Source organism: Ceratosolen solmsi, unplaced genomic scaffold, assembly GCF_000503995.2.
Source record: "Ceratosolen solmsi marchali unplaced genomic scaffold, CerSol_1.0 scaffold1, whole genome shotgun sequence".
Classification (NCBI taxonomy): Eukaryota; Metazoa; Arthropoda; class Insecta; order Hymenoptera; family Agaonidae; genus Ceratosolen; species Ceratosolen solmsi.
Window position 1 is genome coordinate 16,042,650 of NW_011948415.1, and position 22,404 is coordinate 16,065,053.

The 22,404-nt window shown below is 29.7% G+C and overlaps 1 protein-coding gene across 1 annotated transcript in view; it reads left to right on the top strand.

Annotated features, from left to right (window-relative positions):
* The window catches only part of Eip74EF (Ecdysone-induced protein E74), a 107,364-nt gene extending 85,392 nt beyond the window's left edge, over window positions 1–21,972 (top strand). Inside the window, exons 5-9 of the mRNA XM_011508268.1 lie at window positions 8,359–8,558; window positions 8,658–8,739; window positions 10,605–10,775; window positions 10,900–11,145; window positions 21,073–21,972. Coding sequence (XP_011506570.1) covers window positions 8,359–8,558; window positions 8,658–8,739; window positions 10,605–10,775; window positions 10,900–11,145; window positions 21,073–21,677 — 1,304 coding nt within the window. The 3' untranslated portion in view covers window positions 21,678–21,972. The remainder of the gene's footprint in view (window positions 1–8,358; window positions 8,559–8,657; window positions 8,740–10,604; window positions 10,776–10,899; window positions 11,146–21,072) is intronic.
* Window positions 21,973–22,404: the final 432 nt, after the last annotated feature.

The following is a 22,404-nucleotide window of genomic DNA, read 5'->3' on the forward strand; positions in this document are numbered from 1 at the left end:
AATTTATTATTATTCAAACCAATTATTAAATAAAATTAAAACAATAAAAACGGAATCAAAGGGGGGGGGAATAGGGTAGTAAGATGGATGAAACTTCTTCTCAAAGCAGATACGTCTTAATCATCATGTCTTTAAATACATATTCCTTGATAAAAAAAAAGACTAAAAAGTATGAGTTGATGTCCGCAATTATGACTGTGTCTGTGCGTGTTATTTTGGCCGATAAATATATTACGCAAGCCATTTCGCGAAGGTCAAGCTTAAAACCGAACTAAAGTATCAGCTTGCGTTTGCATATCTAGTACAGAGGCTCTACACCCATAGAAGAAAAAAAGAAAAATAAATACAATTTTGAGTATTAGATGGAGAATAAAAGAGTCATCTTAATTACTTATTCGTAATAAAAATTAAGAATTAATCTCAAATATTTTACTAATGTAAATCCTGAAATAATTAAATATTCTAATTTAATGTAAATATTTTAGTTATTTGATTTAAATAATATCTAATAAACCCTTTATAAAGATATGCAAGGTAGTTTTTGTCAGGTTCTAAAAGTATAAAATACTAAAGAGAAAGTTGGCACTCTGGGAGCACTCGGTACACATTTCCTCAATCTTTTCATTTTTTGTTACAGCCACCGTTAATAATTTTTTCAACTAAATATTTTCGTTTCTTATTCACTCACTTTCACTTCCTTATTGATTTATTATATATTAGCCCTTCTTGTACGATAAATAGTAAATACAAAAAAGTTTAAGTTAAAAATTTTCAATTATGATGTATATGAAAAATGAAAAATCCCTTTCACCCAATGACCTTAATAATGCTATGCACCCTCTTTCCTTGGAAGATGTCATTGTATTTATTAGAATCAATTTCAATAGTCTTAGTTTTTTATTCCTTTAAGTTCAATGAATATTATTTTCAATACTTCTTTTCGTTAATGAAATCTTCTATACTTTTTTACATATATTGTTATTTTATTTTATTTTACCTAAATACAATTTTGTTTACCATACATTTTTCTAATTTAGATAGAGAAATATATTTTTCTTAATTCAATATATTTTCAAGTAATATAACTAATTTCAACAATAAAAATTTTTTTCTTGAATATATTTAATGTATGAGCTATTCGAAATTAACATTTATAACCAAATGAAAAAACTTTTAACTTGATCACGTAAAACTATGTATTATAATTGAAGAAATATCTTAATTCAGTAAGGGTAATTGCGTGAGTCTGTGGCCTTTACTAAAGTGTACAAAATAATCTAACACATCTGCGCTAACATTTTAAGTGGACAACTGTTCAATGATGCTGTTCAATAATGAATATCAACTTTTAATATTCATAAGCTTCTAATTGAACACATAAACTGTTTCTATATATATACACGATATAAGAATATAAGTATATAAAACTGATAATAGCTTATGATCATTTAAAATGAATTAATATTCAAAAATAAAAAAATAATTGTAAAATACAATTTTTAATGTTTACACCTATATAAAAAATGAAAAAATGAAAAACCAACTTCATTTAAAATAATTTGACTCTCAATTCAAGTGATAAATTATTTCAAAACAACTGAATATTTTATAAAAAATATTTTTATGTTTTTATTAAATTCTGTTGATAATTTTCACTTGCACATTCTTAAAATTACGTGAACATATAAGATGAATTAAAATTGTTAAATGCCATTTTTAAATTAGAATAAATAATTTTGTGTTATCTTATATGGATATAATTTGGTATAATTTATATAATTTATATACTGTATCTGATGCGAGATCGCATATTTTACTTTTATAAGATACGGAACCGGGACAAGTTCATCATGTGCGCTTGCGCTGCTTAGGGATGACTGCAATCCATTGCCTAGTTAACTAGAGAGAGCTCTCATTCTCAAATAGTAGTCGTGTCAGGGCCGACTTAAAACAAGATATTTATCTTTTCAGAGATCGATTTTTCAGAGCATTTTTCAAGTCGATCGGTAGAAACTTACATGCGGAACTAGGCTATAGAGTCCTTGTACGTTTTGACTCTTGAGAGATTGAGCACTTTAATGCACTTGATTGATCGAGCCTTCATCCCTTTTATTTTTTATATATTTCATCATTCGTCTACAATTCTAAAAATTTCGTTCATTAGGCACGCGCGCACGCGCGCGTGTGTATTTGTTAAATCGAATACCTTACACGTATTAATATTTTTTTAAGTTGAAAAATAAATTAAAATATCTATTTAAATGAAAAAAAATAATAACTAAGTTCTTTTTATTTATTATATTAAAATGAGTCTGTAGGTTAAGCTTCATAATTGAAGTATCGTTGATGATATTTCTATCGAGGTGAATATTTTATAAAAAAAAATCATTAGCCTAGCATATATAAAAAGATTTCTACTCTGTAGATGATGAAAAATAATTAATTATAAATTTTAATATAAGCATGATATAAAATCTTTAATTTTAAATGATGATTTAAATGAAGTATATCAATGTTTAAGTTCACCGCGCCCAGCGATGAATAAATTTTGCGTAATGCACAATATTAATCGATATAAGTAATAAAATGTAATGATAAAAATGAAAAGGAGAGGATAAGATAGAAGTGGTATCTATCGTTAATCGATGAACATGAAAGCGGTGCGCTCGTTGTATGCAACAGCCCTGACCTACATAGTAAAGCGTGTTGTCGACTGGGCTAGCTAACGCTACCTACCCAGACTATTATAGAAACATGCTATACATACGAAGTTTGCACTATTGCTTCGTACATTTCATTATATCCCATATCGTCTTTATCTCAACTGTAAGCTTGATTACATGCAGCCTTTTCTTATTATCGAATTGAAGTTCAAAAATATTTCAATTTATATTTTGTATACCAATAATAAATAGATATGTAGTCGATATATTTGAATAGAAGTGAGAGGAATGACTAGCACACCAAGTGAAAATTGAGATCAACAATTAGGAGAAACGAAGGAAGTAGCTCATTGATTAAGCGTATAAGTTTTGCGATCCGCGACTTGGGCGAAACTTTCCTTTGGAAACTTTTTACATGTTTGCGTGAAAGTTATCTAGCTTCTGCGCACACGCGCGCACACGTTTGTATGTGTATCCGTGTGTAAACTGATACACACACGCGCGCACGCGCATATATATATATATATATATATATGCGCGCGCGCGCGCGTGTGTGTATCTATTCATATATACGCGTATAACAAGCTCGATTTTGTTATTTTCAAGTTTCAGAAAATTAGTGAAAGATGGAGTCGACATGATCGCCTCTCAATCACATAATCTCATTACGTTGACTCGTTCTTTATCCTTGACACCTTTCGCGATCTGCGCCTCTTCTCCTCTCTCCATATCTAAGCATGCATATTTATATATATACATATATATACGTATATATACACATACTCACATACCTATCTATTTATCTGCCTATCCCTTCTCGCTCTATGTCTGTTTATTTGAGTATCTTACTATTTGCGTTTCTCTCGACTCTTTCTGGCATCATGAGCTCGGTCTTTACAAGTATAAGTCGCCATAGTCGATGACGAGTGGACGTAAGCGAGGACCTCGGCCGACAAATCCGCAAACCGGACACCGACCCCACCGTAACTGAGTAGCAAATCCAATAAAGCAATAAACACCTTATGTAAACCTACCACTTACATTATACTTGTGTATATTCTCATTATCTAACAGTAACAATAATTCTACAATTATTATCATAACATTTATTAAATATCTGTTTAAAAATTACTAATATAAATGAATAAAAAAATTAAAGAATAGAATGTAATATATATATATATATAATTAGTTTATTTTTCTTATTCTATAAATATCTATTATGACAAAATAATTATATATATAAATTATATCTCTCAATTTCATTGTGATGTTATCACAAGATAATTCGTTACTTTGAAAGTAATGTAAAAGAAGGTCTAATAGAGTTTCGTCGCTGTTCTTATTTATTTGCCTGGTCTTAACGGTGAATAAAAAAGGAAGAAAACGGAAATGACTGCTAAATCGTTTGTCTTGGGAAATAGGTCATGGACAAATATTGTATTGCGTTATCCTCACTTACAGTCACGCTTTCCCTTTCGGCTTATTTTTGTATTTCGCTTTTTTCCTTTTGGGGTTCGAACTTATTCAGAAATGTTTTAGTTTTCTTTACTATTTTATCTTAAAATATAAATTACATACACACACATATGCGTACACTCGCGCGCTCACACACACACACACACACACACACACACACACATTCAAACGAACTTTTAAAAATGTTTAATAATAAAAACAATTTGCCGTACTCTTTAATTGTATAAATTGAAATGGAATATTTCAAAACAAAAGTATCAAGTTAAATGAAAATATTTGATCGATTAATATATTTGCATTTGCAAGTATTTTAGAATTTAGTACATCGAATGAACTAATCAAATATCCTGGATTTTATTCACAAGTTCATTTTTATTCGTACCCGATCAACATATCTGAATTTTAAAATTATACGACTTTGTACAAAAGACGTTATTATCTATTATTTTACACATTATGTTATAAAATTAAGTGTATTAATTTTGAAAGCTCTGTTTTTATAATATGATCATCAAACAATCTTGCGAAGGTACAGTTGCATACCTCTTGAAGAAATATAGATGTTGTAGAAGATTTTAAAATTGTATAAAATAATTCCTTTGAATTTGAAATACAGATAGACTCTATTTATATTTATTTTTAAAAAAGATACTAAAACAAAATTCAATAATTGATGTTAAATTAACTCTATCATTAATATAAATTAATTTATATAGAAATATCTTGATAAACATTGATAAATGGGTTTTTAATAATTACATACTTTGCAATAAAGTATGTTTAATTTTCTTTATTTATTTATACTATAAATATCAATTAATATACCACCTAAAATACAGCATTCCTTTATATAAAATACGAATTTAAGTTGGATTTAAAAAGGTTATGAAGTGTTTTTAAAATAAAATTTACATTATTTGGATAATGTTTTACGCACCGAGTGTAAGCATTATTTTTGAATTTGAAAGTTTCTAAGATTTATGAACGAAAGCTATACATTATAGAACAATCGGTAGAATTTTTTCATAAAGAAAGAAGAAGAATAATTAATATAAATAAAAATAAGCGCACTGATTCTGTACTATACAAATATCAAAGTTTAAGATTATGTATATCAAGGTTGAATAACAATTATACATTTTATTATATAACGTAATTGTTTCTTCAAAAGGTAACATTTATTGAAAATATAAAAAGCAAACATATTATTCATTTACGTATATGAAATAATTTAAACTGGAATTAAAAGAGCATTTTTATTCTGAGATAGCAATAACAGTGTGCAGGCGAAAGCGAAGGCGATGTAGTTGGGAGGTTGAGAGTTGATGTCACATAGAAAGAGAGAGTCGTTACCGTTACGTAATGCCGTACGGGCTGGAGTGTATTAGTACCGTACGATGTACGGATGACGAGGATAAGAAGGAGAACGAAGAGGAGAAAGTTAGGTGGCTGAGGCAAAGACTGACCATACTTACACATGCTGCTACACTGTAATTCTTTCTTGCAACATCACGTTGCAAGAAAGGTATCTAACAAAAGCTTAAATTTACAATGTGCGAAATTTATGCGATTCCAATGCCACTGATTCATAATGATTTACATGAGATTTTAACGGATCAAGAACAGTACGGCATAGGGAGAAAATAAAAACAAAAGTAAGGAAGAAAGAATAAAATAGAAAAAAGCATGGATGCGAGGGTACAAGAGACGCGTCTACGGTCGATGAGGCTAGACGAGCTGATGGCATAGTTGACGCCACTCCCTCCGAACTCGAAAGGATCAAGGTCAACGAAGGTCAATGGCCAAGGTGCCTAGCTCTCAATCGACTATACGACTGGCACGACGCCCTTAATTCTAATCGCACGGTTTTTGTTTCCCACTTTATTAAATACTTTCATTATTGGCAATTTTTCATTATTATTTTTTTTTCAATTGGCAGTAAAATAGTATACAAAAGCAATGTTTCTCGATTTATTTACAAAATTATATTATTCTCAAGTAAATATAACTATTCTAAGTTTTATCTAAATTGTACAATGTAATCAAATCTAAGAAGATAAAATACAATAAAGAATGCCATATTACAAGAACAGCATTCCAAAGCTAATATACTCATACGTTTATTTAACTACTATTTAAACATTGAACTTTTTGGCGTACATACATATAAGAATATGTATACACGTATACGAATATCATTTATCTCCAAATTTTAATTAAATTATGTATATTATAAATTAATAATACTTTCGTCCCATTTATGTTCCAGCATCACTTTCATTTTATTAACTTTTTTCAATAAAAGTAGTTTCCAATTTAGTAATTGATCGCATGTTTTAAATTGTTTAATAACGTTCTCTATACATTAAGAAACAAATTATAAACCTGATTTATTTATTTGATTTCAAACGCATTTTATTTATATGTTTTGTACGAAATACTACTATTACTACTACTACTATATAAATATAACAATATCATAATATTATACATACATACATATATATATATATATATATATATATATTTATGTATCCATATATATTTTTAAATATATATTATAAATATTTCATATATATAATAAATAAAATTTTGTTTGTAAAGAATCAATTATAAAAAATTCAAAAACACAATAATTATTAATAATCTTCAGCTATTAGGAACAAGTTTTATACCAATATAAAACTTTTTACCTAAAATTTTTAATTACATACCTAATATATTAGGTAATTAATTTTTCAAATTTAAAATAATTAAAAACTTAAATTAATTATTTAATTGTATAATAATTTTGTAATTTATATAAATGTGGTTATTATTTTATTAACTAATATTAATATGAACATTAGCATTTTGAATTTTAACTTTATATTGATTAGTAATTAAATTAATTGTCAAATACTATTACTGATTCTTATTATAATGAACCCACAAGAAATGCAAAATATATATATATATATATATATATATATATATATATATATATATATATATATATTTAATATGTTTACAAAGAAATGGATTAACATAAATGATATCTGTACATTGTATTTATTTATTTCCTTATATTAGAATTATTCTTTACCTTGATTAATAAGTCATTGGAAAAAAAGTAATAATGAATTATACATAGAAGTAGAAATTAAATCGTTAATTGATTATGTCATATATAACAAACTTATAGAAAGACAATCTTTTGAAATAATTAAAATAATTATTATCTAATATCAATTATTGAAAGCAACGCGAATATCTAGTGATTTGAATTGAAGATTTAATAAGTTGAGAATAAAAAAGGAAAAGTTGAATGCAATGAAATGTATAAATATTTTGACAGTATGGAGATTCGTATATTGGACAATATAAATCGATTAACCACCGATTCCCATAATAACGTCTTTTTTTCGCGCTACCTTAGTGAAACATTATGTTGCATCTGTTGTACGGTGTTTGTGTGCGTTTGTGACTTAAGAAATTGCCTAATGAACCTGGCGGCGCTGGCAGCGTTGACGACGCTGTTGGTGGAATTACTTGCTGCGCCTGTCTGAAAGTAAAGTAGAAACGTTGCAGTGGGTCAAGGAGAGACGACGAAGCGGCGCGTCGTTGCTTTCACTTCCTCTCTGGCGAATACGTATGTGCGAGCTCGCTGGCCTCGACGCTGCTTCATCATCTATTCCTTCCCTTTATATTATTTCTTTTTTTTTAATTTATTATTAAAAATTTATTAACTCTACATTATTAACTAATGCGTATTAGTCATTGTTTATTTAGTAGAACGAATAAACAAAATCTATTGACTTCTACCTGGACGAATGCTGGGTTCGAAAAGGGATGGTAGAAATAATTTGTTAACCGACTTGTTTAACATTTTAAACGAATTAATCTGCAATTTAAATGTTATCGATCTATACGTTAATTATTTACTTAAAATTTAATAAATAAAAACTTAAATATGCACAGTTTATGTGAAAACGATCTATGTAGTTCTCAAATAATACTAACGCTCTTTTTAAAAAGCACAAAGTTTTAATAGTTAAAGGTCTGTAACCTTAACCTAAAATGTATGAAAAAAATTTTCATATTCCCAGAATTTTTGTTTATTTTCATCTATAAGAAGTGTAAAGTGGTCATTGAGTCTATTTTATTATAATTGTAGTTAAGTGCGAATTAAATATTAAACAGATCTGATAAAAAGTATTATTGCATATGTTTTTAGTGGATGCGAGAGAGTTAGTACAACAGGCGCGGGATCCAACAGAAAAGGAAGTATTAACATTGGCTTCAGTGAAGTCTGAACCGGGATCGTTATCAGGCAATAGGCTTCTTCATGGTATCCTGTCGCAGCATCACTCGCATTCGCAGCATCAACACCAACACCAGCAGCAACAGCAGCAGCAGCAGCAACAACAACAACAGCAGCAGCAGCACCAACACCAACAACAACAACAACAACAATCACAGCACCATCACCACCATCACCATCATCAACATCAACATCAGCAACACGGACTTGCTGCTTTACAGAATGGTTACGGTCGACATCTAGGTAGCCAACCACCGTACAGTACTGCTGCTATACCACCTACTAGCACGCCAGGTATGAATTCAATTAGAATATTTATGTTATTTACATATAATGTATTAACGACAAACTCAATCTAATATTTATAAAATATTTAATAGATAAGATAGATGTGGATAATATATGTGGATAAACAGAAAGTAATTAAAACGATATGCTTTGAGGTAGTTAACGAGTAATACTTAATCCAATTTTCAGCGTTCATTCTATTCCTCTATTATTATACAAATCTTTGTATTATATTAAACCACTTCCATAAATATTATATCGTATTAATGAAGATATACTGGAAAACAATTTGAACTCCATTAATTATATTTATTTAATCGGTATTGGCCTTTTATGTCGAGACTTAATTTTCAATATTTTATTTTTAAAGACAAACATACATTTGCATACAAGTTTATATTGAATCATCACATCAAATACTTGATATACATAAGTTATACGTCAATGCATATTTTATTACTTTTATGAACTTATTAACTTTATATATTCAAGATACTATTATATATAAATGTACAACTTAGTATAAAAAATGGAAATATAAAGTTTACTTTTAATTATAATAAAATTTGTATCAACATCTTCTATTTACTATAATTAATATTTTATTTTAAAATAAATTATATAACATTAATTTTCTAAGTATTTGACAGGAAGATTTAAGCACGTTTAGGTAAAATTATTAAATTTTTACATTATGCAATCGTTGACTGAATTACTAAAATTAATTTTTGAAGTTTATATTATCTTCTATAATATAAAGACTCGCTATATTATATTATTATTATTGATATATTCGCAGCATATGCATAAAACTGCATTAAAAAGTTCTTATAATTTTTCTATTATAAAGTTTTAATTTTTCATGTATATTCGATATATTATTTTTTATGAATGGTGATCAATACAGTTATTATTATGATTTTTATAGTTTGAAATCTACTTTTAAATTCGTACTATTTGATATCTTTTTAATTTATTGATGCACTTTTGATTAATGTACTGGAAAGCTTAAAACTTAAAATAAGAAAAATCAAATCATTTGCAAAAATATCTTGTACACTTGATAAGTATACAGTTACAAAATTAATTTCATTTTAAATTTCAATTGATTGAATTTCAATAATTCATTGTCAGTCATAGAGGTACGGCAACCACATAACAATCATTATTTATAAGAAGTTTTATATAAATAATCAATTAGACACTTTATTGATCGAAAAATCATCGAAGAATAATAAATAATATATAATATTATGAATATACACAATATTTTATTTTTAACCAGCGAATTTCAAAATTTTTTTTTTTTAGCGTTAAGATTTTTCAGATTCTGCAATTATATATGGCCTCTGGCAATGAAATAGAAAATTTCATTTAAAATATTATATTAATTTTAATTTTAATAATTGAGTTTTTCATAAAATTTAATTTAATTTCATTTATTGAATATGTTTAGAAATTATTTATGATATATATTTATATATATGATATATATTTATATATATAAGAAAATCTGACTATCATACTATACAATTTTGACGTAGAGAATTTAAGAAGATATGTAAAACCATATTACCAAATTAGTTAGGGTTAGAAGTTTGAATCTTGATTTACTTTGCGTAACATAAAAGAAAGGAAAAGAAAAGTCGTATAATTATTCGTGCAAAATCCGTTAAGACTGGTTCTAAAGTGTAATAAGTATCAGTAGAGAAGGGATGACCGTGGGAAGGGCAGATATGCATAACCAATGATCTGATGAGCTTCAATTTCTTCTACTCCATGAACATTCAAACTCTATTCTAACTTTTTCTCTACATTATAACCAAATAGAATAAATCTTAATAAATGTAAATATCAATTTAATCAAATAGGAAGCGGATCTCTACCAGCGAGTCCTGCCGATAGTGGAGTTAGCGATGTCGAATCAAGTACATCATCAGGTGGCAATGAAGATGCAAATCTACTCTTAAAAGCAAGGCTTAATCCTAGTTCATCTCTATCATCAAGTCTCGGTGCCTCCCATCACTCTCACCTCACAGCAGGTGAGATAAGCTGAATCAAGAATCAATACTACTGTAGGCGTTACAAAAGCTTTTTGTTTTTGATAATATAGTTTTTAAGTTAATAAGTTTATCGGAAAATGAAATCAACGATTTCTAAAAATAGCGTTAGGGAGACCGGCTTGCCACAGTCCTGGAATATATGGAAGTTCGGGTGGCTTTTTACCTCCAACCTTCCACCCTCAACAACATCATCAACATCATCAAGCTGGTCAGTACCAAGGTCATAGAGGGAGCTCACCTCATCAACAACATTCTAATCATGGCCTACCAACGTCAATGGGACCACCACATCATCACCTCCACCAATCTCCGAATCTTCAACATCTACATTATCGTCAACCCCCTACGTGTGAGTATACGATTTATTAGTTATAATGACTATGGAAATGTTTTATCGTCAATAACATATACCAAATTTGGATAATATGAAACTCGATCATTACTATTTGTTATAATACGATTTTTTACGACACAGATTTATTTATTATTACCAATAGATATATCAATTATAGGTATTTATAGGAAAATAGAATTAATTATATATAATTAATAATTAATAATTTTGTAACTAAATAAAAAGTTTTAGCTCTAGATAATCAATATAAAAATTATATTAAAGAATTCTTAAGAGAAGTAGGATATAAGAACTTAAAGCAATAAATTTATTATAAAATTATTAATGATTAAATAAAATATTTGTAAATTAAAAAAACTGATTCATTGATAATATTGCTATTCTAATAAAATCTTTTTACTTAAAATAACGACTAATCCATTTGTATTTTTAATATATTATTGGAAAATATGAAAATTTATGAAAAATTTCATCTAAATATAACAATGAATAGCTGAAAGTCGATCTATTAGAGAACTAAGAAATAAAATATATTCAACTATAAATTTGCACAAATAAGAGGCAAATGTTCTTGCTAAGATTCCCCCATTATTTCATATAATGTAATCATTTAAAAGAGAGAGTAAGAGGAAGGAAAAAATAAATGCGCGCGGGCACATGCACACACACGCACACTACTAACGTATTTAAGAGTCTGTAAATTTATTTTAATTTTATTTTTGTTATTTTTTAGTTTGTGTAAAGAAATATTATAGTAAAATTCCATTAAATCCTATAGATATAAATTTTTATATAATAATTGTAGTAAAATAATAATAATGATAATAATAATAATAAAAAGAAGAAGAAGAAGAACATCAACAACAACAACAATAATAATAATAATAGCAACTATAACTAAAGAAAAATTACGAAATATGCATTCCCGTACATATTTGTTTTTGTCGAAATATTAAATTTATTAAAAAGAACTTTTGGATTGATACATATAAAAATTCTTTAAATTACCTAATTTTATATATTAAAAATCAATGTCGTAAATATAAAATATATTTACACAATTTGTTAAAAATCTAGAGAAAAACGTACTTATGCTGCAAAAATGCAAATATAAATAATAAAAATATAAATAATGTAAATATTTACATATCTTATTGAAATTAATCAGGAATTATTGAAATTCAGGCAAATATTACAATATTAATTATTGATAGAATACATAGAAAATAAATCTATGTAAAAACTCCAAATGTGCTCAATTATACATAAATATAATAAATGTTTTAAAATGAATATTTGAATTGAGATGAATTTAAAAATTTATAATCATTTTAATAGATTAAAACTTTTTATAAAAGTATCTTCTTGGTAAACTATTATTATATTATGAGGAAAATATTTATCAACAAAACTGCAGATGTTATAAGATTATCTAAAACGTTTAGATTTTGTTTTAAGCGAAATAGATGCTTTACGTATTGTAGATACTGGAAGTATCGGAAAAAGGCACTACTGGCATTTGCAGTAGATAATTGGCTAAGAGCTGATCGTCCTCGTTTCCAGTATGGCCGCAGGCAACGCATTCGTATTATTAATCGCGCAACATCACAATGCCGAGAACTCGAACTCGGCAAGCCAGCAACGTCGAGTAAAAGTATGCCGGATTGTATAATCGAACGTGAATAAGCAAAATGTTACGCCATAACGATTTGGTAACGGGGCAAGTCCCACTCTCCTTATTCATTCGTACTCGTATTCTGTATTCCATTGCAGCGCTTATACTACAAGTATAGCGTCCTAATACAACCTGTTACGATGTCCAGAAAGAAGGCCAAAAAGAAGGACAGAACACTTGAACTCAAATGTATGAAAATGACAAAATAGATTTCCATTTGTTTCAATTTATCAATATTATCCTGATAAATCTTAATTACAGACAGGCTTTCTTCATACTCATTCTTAAAAGAAAGTTACTAATATTAAATTAAATTTTTTAATATTTATAGATCAAATATTGCCCGAAAGTAATGATTCGCGTAGAATCTATAAATATAAAGGACTAATGAAAATTATAATAAAATGTAAATATCTGCAGTAGATACTAAAAAAATTATCATATATTATGAATGCACATATTTCATAAATTGAATATAATTTTAAAAAATGTATCATTAACGTACTACCTCTTCATAAATATATATTTAAAAAATAAAATTATAAATAACATTATTTAAAATTTTAAATATTTAAATATTTAAGCAAAAAGCATTAATGATAATTCAAATAAAACAAGTTTCTCTATGAACATTAGTCAATATAAACTCTTAATTTACACAGCCATTTTTAAAATATCTGATGTATGAATTTAAAGTTCTTACAAATAATAGTTCTTTGTAATAAAAATAGGTTGGAATTTTTTAATCTTTTAAACTGATATACCATTGAAATGTTAATAGTATTAATAATGTTAACAGTTTTTACTGCTGTAATTTTATGTAGAATTACGTGAAAATCATTGTATGTGCCAAAAATAGCAATAATTATATTCTAGTATAATAATCAACGGTATTCATCCTAATATTTATCAAACGAAAGGCAATTATCGTGTATCAGCCATTCAATCTCACACGTCTGCTTTATATCACACTAACATTAACAATAATAAAATCATCTTCTACCTCCTTGATTTTCATGTTTGTTATGTTTATTATTTATATAATTCATGCTTATTTTTTCATAATATTTTGTTAAATATAAATCTTAATTGTAGTGAACAATATACAATATAGGTAGAAAAAGTCTTATAAAACACTTTTGCGCTATATTTGTATCAATATATAAGAATAGATATCAAGACAAGCATTAAGCAATTATAATATCATATATATAATATAAATTCACTCCCTTAACTGCATAATTACTCTCAATTTTTTATCTGTGTATAATTTAAAAATTTTCAATTTTTCTTCTCTTTACGCAGAAGACTTATAAATTATATACATTATATGTGTAATATAAACATAGGTGGTAGTATTGCACTCGCGTCATCATTTTATCGTTTGTTTCTTACATAGGTACGCACATGTACATACGTATAAAATTGACACTTAACTTATTGCGATAACGTTGCATTTATTCAACTCTTATTTAACGTCGAAGCACTTGATACTTGCAGATTATCGGTTCATTAGCCTTTATCGGGCATTTAAAGAGTAGGCCTTCACCCTAATCTTTACCAAGCTTTGTTCATGAACGCACCTACTCATATAACACAAAATATAATCTCACTGAGGCGAAATACTCGTTTTTACGAAGGTATTACACAACTTAAAGTAGAAAAATCAAATCTTACTAGGCGCCTTGACACAAATGCAATAAATTTTCCGTATAAAGTTATCTTGTCATATTCGGAAGTCACATACAAAATCTTTATTAGATTATTAGCACAAGGCACAAAGAAGAATAGTTAGTCAAATAATCATAACTCTATACCTCGAGATAAATATAAGAAGAGTAGAAAGGTATGGGGGTATTGCTTTATTACTTTTTGAATTTAAAATTCACGTTAAGCCAAAACAACAATTATGATACAGTAAATGAATTCTAAAAAGTTATAAATTACTTTATACTATTGTGTATGAATACAATAAAATAAAAAGAAAGCCTGCTGAATTGGAGAAATTAAACGAAAAAAAACAATACTGAAAAAATGCAAGTCGCTAGTTAGTTAGTCTCGAACAAGAATTTTATATGGAATTTTATATTAAAATTTGATCAGTTTGTATCAGATCTTGAATCGTCTTCCTTAAGTGCATCCGGCTGTAGTTTAACGCGGTATCTTTCACCGTAGACCGGGTGGAATGGAAAAAAAGCAGAAGAAAACGAAGAAAAGGAGGAAGAAATGGGAGGGGAAAAAGAAGACGAAGAAGAAAATAGAAAGAAATGAAGGTCTCAGGTTTTTGCACGAGTAGTATAGAAGTGGGAGCGAACGAGGCGACGTGCGCGTCCTTCCTGGGTCTCTGCCCCTATACCATGAGCGAGGCCGAGAGCATTGCAGCAGTCCACATTTGCAATCTCTAGCTGCATGTGTTGGAGCTTATTGCTTGCACGCGTCGCCGTTGCTGCCGCCACCGCCACCACCATCGCCGCCGCCGCCGCCGCCGCCGCCGCCGCCGCGACCAGCAAAAATGCATGGCTTCCCGAGCTCTTTCTTGCTCTATCGCAAATTTCCGAGCAAAAGAGAGAAAGAAATAATGGCGGTTCTCAACTAGTATCACAGTGAGAGAATCTCTCTCTCTCACACACACTCTCTCTCTCTCTCCCTCTCTGTCTCTCTATGTATCTATCTGTATCTGTCTGTCTATCTATCTATATATTGCTCTCTCACTCGCTCTCTCTCTTTCCTTCCCTCTCTCTCTTTCAAGGTCTAGTGGACAAGTTAGCTCTTGTTAAAGTTTCTGATTCAGATTAAGTTTCTATTTCAATGAAAATCATTATTTTATTGAAGTATTATTAAGATCTAAAAAAGCATGAAATGCTATATAACAATTCAAAAAGAGCATTAAGAAGCAATTTACAACTGTAATGTAAGACAAAGAATACGTGTGTATAGGGCGGCTGCGGGGGCGGTGCACTCGAGAAGAAGGAAAGTAACAATGAAAGGCGAGAAGAACAAAGGAATGCATGTAAAGTCGTTCGCGAAGACGGACCCAATGGGTGACTCGAAATGCGGATGAACACATTAAACTAACGTGTACCAGAGTATGTATAAAGAGAGATCGATATAGCATAAAAGAATCGACGACTACAAGCCTTTCCTCTAAGTACTGTCATACTATGTAGTACAGTGTAGCTCTGGTCGTATAGACGGTGACCTTGGTGCCGGCAATTCACCCCGTCTGTCCCCCACTCGAGCGTCTCCCTCTCCGAGTTTTCTGGCGCTCAGCCTGTCCGCGATGACCCCCTTCTTTCCCCTCAGTAGTCGACGCTCGTCTGCCATGCTGCCCCTCCTCCACTGATTCTTCCTTTTCCTTGTTCTCGCGTCTCGTTTCCTCCCTCCCTCTTGCTACGCTACCGCAGCCAACATCGTTAGTGCGTTATGTTGCACCAGTTAGAGGTTAAGTGCAGAGCTGTGAGCTTTATGATTCAAACTTAATTTTCATTAATTCACCTCCTCCTTCGTCTCTCGTATCATCTATTTGAATTTTATTTTAAATTTGTTTTTATTTCTCATCAATCATTTTACTTGCTTTATTTGCTTTTGTTTTGTAGTTAACATTAATGAATCCATGCTAACTTCTACCTTATTTTTGCATCGACAGGCAAATCGTTACAATAATCGAGCTAAACTCTCACAATTTTTATACTTTACTTTAATAACGAGAGTAAAAGAAAGATCGCGATTAACCTGAATGAGAAAATAAAAGTTTCGAGCTTAGAAGAGCTTATTCGATGAAACTCAAACGTTCTTTATGCATAAACATAATTTGTGAGCTATGAAAAGAGAAAGAATATAGTAGGGGATAAATACTGCCTTGAAAATTGACAATTCCAAATGATTCATTTCCGGTTGTGTAGACCAGTTGCAGGTCGCTCGACATGTCATAAACTTGTGCACACTTGTATACTCGTATGTGTAAATTTGTTTGAAGCAAACTGCAAACCCTGTTCATGCATATGACAAGTTCATGTAGCTAGGCCACTTGCTCTCTCTCTCTCTCTCTCTCTCTCTATTTATCTATCTAGCTAGCTATCTATCTATCTATCTATATCTATCTATATCTATCTTTATCTCTAGTTCTTTCTCTTCCTTCCCCGCGTGCTTCTCATCCTCCTCTCACTCTTTCTAAATATAATTTCCAAACTTCCAGATCATTTCGGTATCTCGTTGAGCTTTCTTCTCATGAAATATTACAATTTTAAATTATTTTATTACAATTTTTGATTGCTTTAAAACATAATTTTTTTTATCTTATTTTTATTAAGTATTATAAATTAATAATAATTAGAAAGCCTATGTGTAATTTAAAACGTAATGATTAATTATCAACTTCCAATATAAAACAAAAACAACGAATGAGAATTAAATTGTAAGTACATGTAGAAAGAGGAAGACTAAAAGATAGAAAATAGAAAGAAAAATCTAGACCTAGACCTAGTATACTGCTACTCCAGATTCGCGATCTACGAATAGACAGAAAGAAAAGTGGAGAAAGTGAGTAAGTCTCGTTGTTTCGCTTGTGACGCATTATTGGAGATGGGAGGAAAGAAAGTGCATTATACGTGCAATGGCGTCCATTTCACGCATCTGCGACTGTCCTCAATGCATTTCGAACTGTCTATGACCTTGCACTCTTTTATCTTTCATTTTTTTTAAGTTGAATAGCTACACTTTTGTATCTATAACTTTAATTTTTTATTAAATTTACAACAAAATTAAGCCACAATTATATTAAACTGTCGATGATAATAATTCATTAAAATATAATTTCATTCATTCATAATCGTAAAAGTAAAAGTAGTTGTGATCTTTAATTAACGTTAAATTATTAACCCTTATTTTATGATTTGATGATATTAATATCAATATTCTTAGCTCTTTATTATATTTGATATAAATATATAAAATACTAAAATATTTATGAGTAAATAGTTTTAAAAGCTCAAATGCAATACAAATTTTTAAATAATTTATTTAAGTTTATACAAATGAATCGAAAAATTCTTGGAATATAATACTAATTGTTGAAAAAATTCAATTTGTACGAAAACTATAAATATTTTTCATTTTACCGTTACTATGGATTTCAAACTGAATTCCGAATATCTAGTAAATGTTTTTCAAAATTATCATCTTTTTTATATTTATTTCATTATACTAACCAATGATAAACATATGTTTAAAATATTTCATCTAACAATTTTGTTAGCGATACAAATTCATAATAAAATATTTAATTTTGATATCATAATAAAAATATTGATCAAAAACATAACTTATGAAATATAATTTATTTTATAACATTACACATGTAAAAAAATTATAAAAAATATCTTCTGAAAAATCAATATAAAATGCATAAAATTACATGACATAAATTACATAAAATGCACACGAACTGAAATTTATTAATAAAATATTTTTAATATAAGATACATATGTATATGAAATATAAAACATTGATAGTGTGTCAGTATGTAAGTAACCGTATCCCCTTAGTTTTTATTATATATGATATACATGTTTTATTTTGGTAACGATTACTACCAAAATCAATTAAATGCACAGTACAAATTAAAAAGAATTCTTAAGAGCATTTAAAAGTTTATCATTTTTGTTAGATTATGTACTATGTTTTCTTCATTTAATCAGAATGAACCATGGGAATTAATTAGATCTTGTTTTTATTAAATAGTAAATTATAATACATGGATAGATATGTTTATATCAAAATAGTTTTTATCTTTAATTGTATTTGTAAGATTGAAAAATCAGTTATATCTTTATAAATAATAAAACAAATTACATATATTAAATATAGATTTGCGATATAGTTATAAGATAAGGGGGAGTTGTCAAAGCGTTGAGAGGAATGCTAAGGTGTAATAGGCGGTTTTTCAGTTAATATGTATAATGGGGCTGCAACTCTTTTGGGGGTCTACAGACTGGTTTGATTGTAGATGCAGCGAACAGGAAATCCTGTAGGTAGGGTGTAGGCTTTCTTTCACATCAAGAAAAAGTGTGCAAATTTCAAAGAAGAACGAGAGGATCAAAAAGGGGGGAGCAAGAATGAGTAAGCAATGAGAGGGTCGGGAGGAGGAAGATGACTTGTTAGTAAAAGCGCAAAGGAATAGGATGAGAGAAAGAAAAAGAAAGAAACAACGGTCCAATAGTACTAGGCAAGGGTAGGGGAAGAGCGAGAGAAGCTGAGGAACAAAAAGAGAGAATAACGTCATTGCCAGTCGCGGTTGTTGCTGTTTGCCGTCGCTGCATCAGACTAGTACAGAGTGAAACGATCGGTTGGAGAGGGGATAGGAGGGCTTGCGGGAGAGAGGAAAAGAAAAAGAGAGGTAGATGTACAGTCAAACAGAGAGAGAGAGAGAGAGAGAGAGAGAGAGAGAGAGAGAGAGAATAAGTTAGTCTGTCGGTCAGTGACTGCCTGACTTTCCCGACACAGCTGAAGGTCAACTCTCCCCTTCTTTCCCTTTCCTCTCATGTTGGCTGCTATATTGCTACTTACTGCTGCTGTCTCTGCTACTGCCGCTGCTTCTGAGTTTGATGCTTCTCTTGTCGAGTCGTCTTTATCCCACACTATTCTCTATTCACTCAGCTACTCAGCTATCGGGATCTTTCGTACGTTGCATACAATAATATAAGCATACAAATGTATGAGCAAGCTACAAGTAATCGTTGACTACCATCACATAATAGTACAACACCTTCACTTGTCCTGTAGTGCCCCCCCCCCCCTAATCAATTGTCCGCTTGTTATATTTGTACTTCCGGTTTAATACATAGATTCGCGTTTCTCTCCTATAGTCATTTGCTTATTTTACTTGGTAAATAAATGAATTTTTTAATAATATTTAATATTTTTTATTACTTAATACGAAAGCTTACTCTACTATAACTATATAATAGATATAGCTATCTATTATCTAGAACTATATAATAGATTTGATTTTTAATTTGCAAAGTCAAATAATAGTTGAATTCTAATTTTTGAGAACGTACAGTATTTGTATATTAATAATTAATTTTCTTAAAAATAAATATTCATAAAAATAAAGATCATGTGAATAATTATTTTCCTTATGGACATGACTTAATTATTTTCGATAATATGCAAAATAATAACTATGAAAATTAATACAAATCATAAGAAAATCTTAGAGATCTAAATGCTTTTATCACTTTACGTTTTATATTTTACAAAGTACTAAAAAAGTGAATATGATTATAAATAGTACAATATACATATATTAAATTATAAGAATAGAGTAAATTCACAAAAAGAAAAACAGAAAACAAACAAAAAAAAAAACAAATTATATAAACAAAAAAAATGTAAGAATATTTTCCTCATACGCAATAATTAAGTAAAACTAATCATCTTGTTTTTTTTTAAGTATTGTCATTTATTCTAAAAATATTTATTTTTATAAATAAATTTTTAATAGGAAAATAAACATAAATATATAGTTTAAAATTTTCTCCATCAATCGATAAATTAGAAGTACATTTGCGTAAAATTTAGTGAATGTATAACATTTAACTAAAACGCATAATTACATTAATAAATATATGATAAAATATATATAATTCTATAAAATTAACATTAGACCAATACTCAATATATTAATAATAAATACATAAAGCATACTCAAATATATAAAAATCAACTCAAGAATTCTAAATTCTTTTAACCTTTACGTATATTACTTGAAACATAAATGTGACAATTATAATTTATTGTTTAATATTGTTTAATTTAATATCGTTTAATCAGATTTCTCTCTCTCTCTCTCTCTCTCACTCTCTCTGATAAATATTGTCTAAATTTGCATAATTATTAATTGATTAATTTATATGAATGATACGACTGTAATCAAAATCAATGTTTTCACTTTTGCACGAAAATGTAGACTACAAATACATATGTATTATTATTCAAGCTCACAACTATTGTTTTTGAACAGTTGCGAGTGTAGGTGTATCACATACTATATTTTTAGGTACTAAGGGCGCTTAACTGCATATAAAATCAGTAGCCTATCTAAATTCAAATGCGTGTATAAACAGGGCGTAGCATTGCATAGGGATTCGGTATATAAGATAAGCATTTCCTTAGAATAAAATTATAACAAACATTATAATAGTTAATATTATAATTGTTATTATTATTTACAATATATTTTCAGTGTCAGAGAGCTACAGTAACTACGTTTCGTCAATGTACGGCGGAGCGAATTTCGCAACTCCATGTACACCTTCACCACCGCGAAACAACAATTCTGGGCCTGGAGTCGCTGTCGGGGCTGGTGGTGTGCCCACAAGTGTTATACAGGCAGCAACATCCTCAGTCTCAGACGATCTCTATCTGCTGGAGTTGGGCTTCCCTAGTCGGCCCAAAAAGAGCAAGCTCAAGAAACCACGATTAGGTACGACTCAAGAACCAGCAGGGTCCAGCCAAGCTTCGCCTGTCAAGCGGAAATCTCGCGAAGGCTCAACTACTTACCTTTGGGAATTCCTATTAAAATTACTTCAGGATCGCGAGTATTGCCCACGTTACATCAAATGGACGAATCGTGAGCGCGGCGTTTTCAAGCTCGTTGATAGCAAAGCTGTATCAAGGCTTTGGGGCTTACACAAGAACAAGCCGGATATGAACTACGAAACGATGGGTAGAGCACTGCGTTACTATTACCAACGTGGCATTCTCGCTAAAGTTGACGGTCAGCGACTGGTCTATCAGTTTGTAGACGTGCCCAAGGACATTGTTGAAATTGATTGTACAGGTGCGTGAGACAGGGCTCGCCCGTCCAGGGCCCGACCATCGATAACGTTCAACAGAGGACAGAGACGAGCAAGTGTTACCCGCGGGTCCAGATGGCAAGTGCCTTAGTACCCTGCTGCCCGTCATTATTTGCATTTACTCTTTTAAAAAGCTCTTTAAAAAGCTCACCATGTGCTCTGCATAACTGTTCTACTTTTCTATTTTACGCGGTTCGTCTCCTTTCTCTCTCTCTCTCTCTCTCTCTCTCTCTCTCTCTCTCTCTCTCAATCTCCCAATCGATCAATGTCCATACATTCATCCATTCATCCATCCATCCATTCATTCGTTCATTCATTCATTCATTCATTCGTTCATTCATTCGTTCATTCATTCATTCATTCATTCATCCATTCATCCATCCATCCATCCATTCATCCATCCATCCATCCATCCATCCATCCATCCATCCATCCATCCATCCATCCATTCACCCATGCATCTATTAATATTTTTCTAATTAATAATAAAACAGACTACCCAAGCGACCCAAATGGAAATATCATGATTCGAAACAAATAGAAAGAACCGAATAGAAGAGTAAAGCATTAACTTATGGAGCAAACATCTTTAAATAATTTACTTAAACTTCGAAGATTTAATCATGTAGAAACATACGTAGTTACTAAATTTGTATATTTTTTCGAATATAAACTCGACTAACTACTATTTATATATTGTACATTTACATTGGAAAATT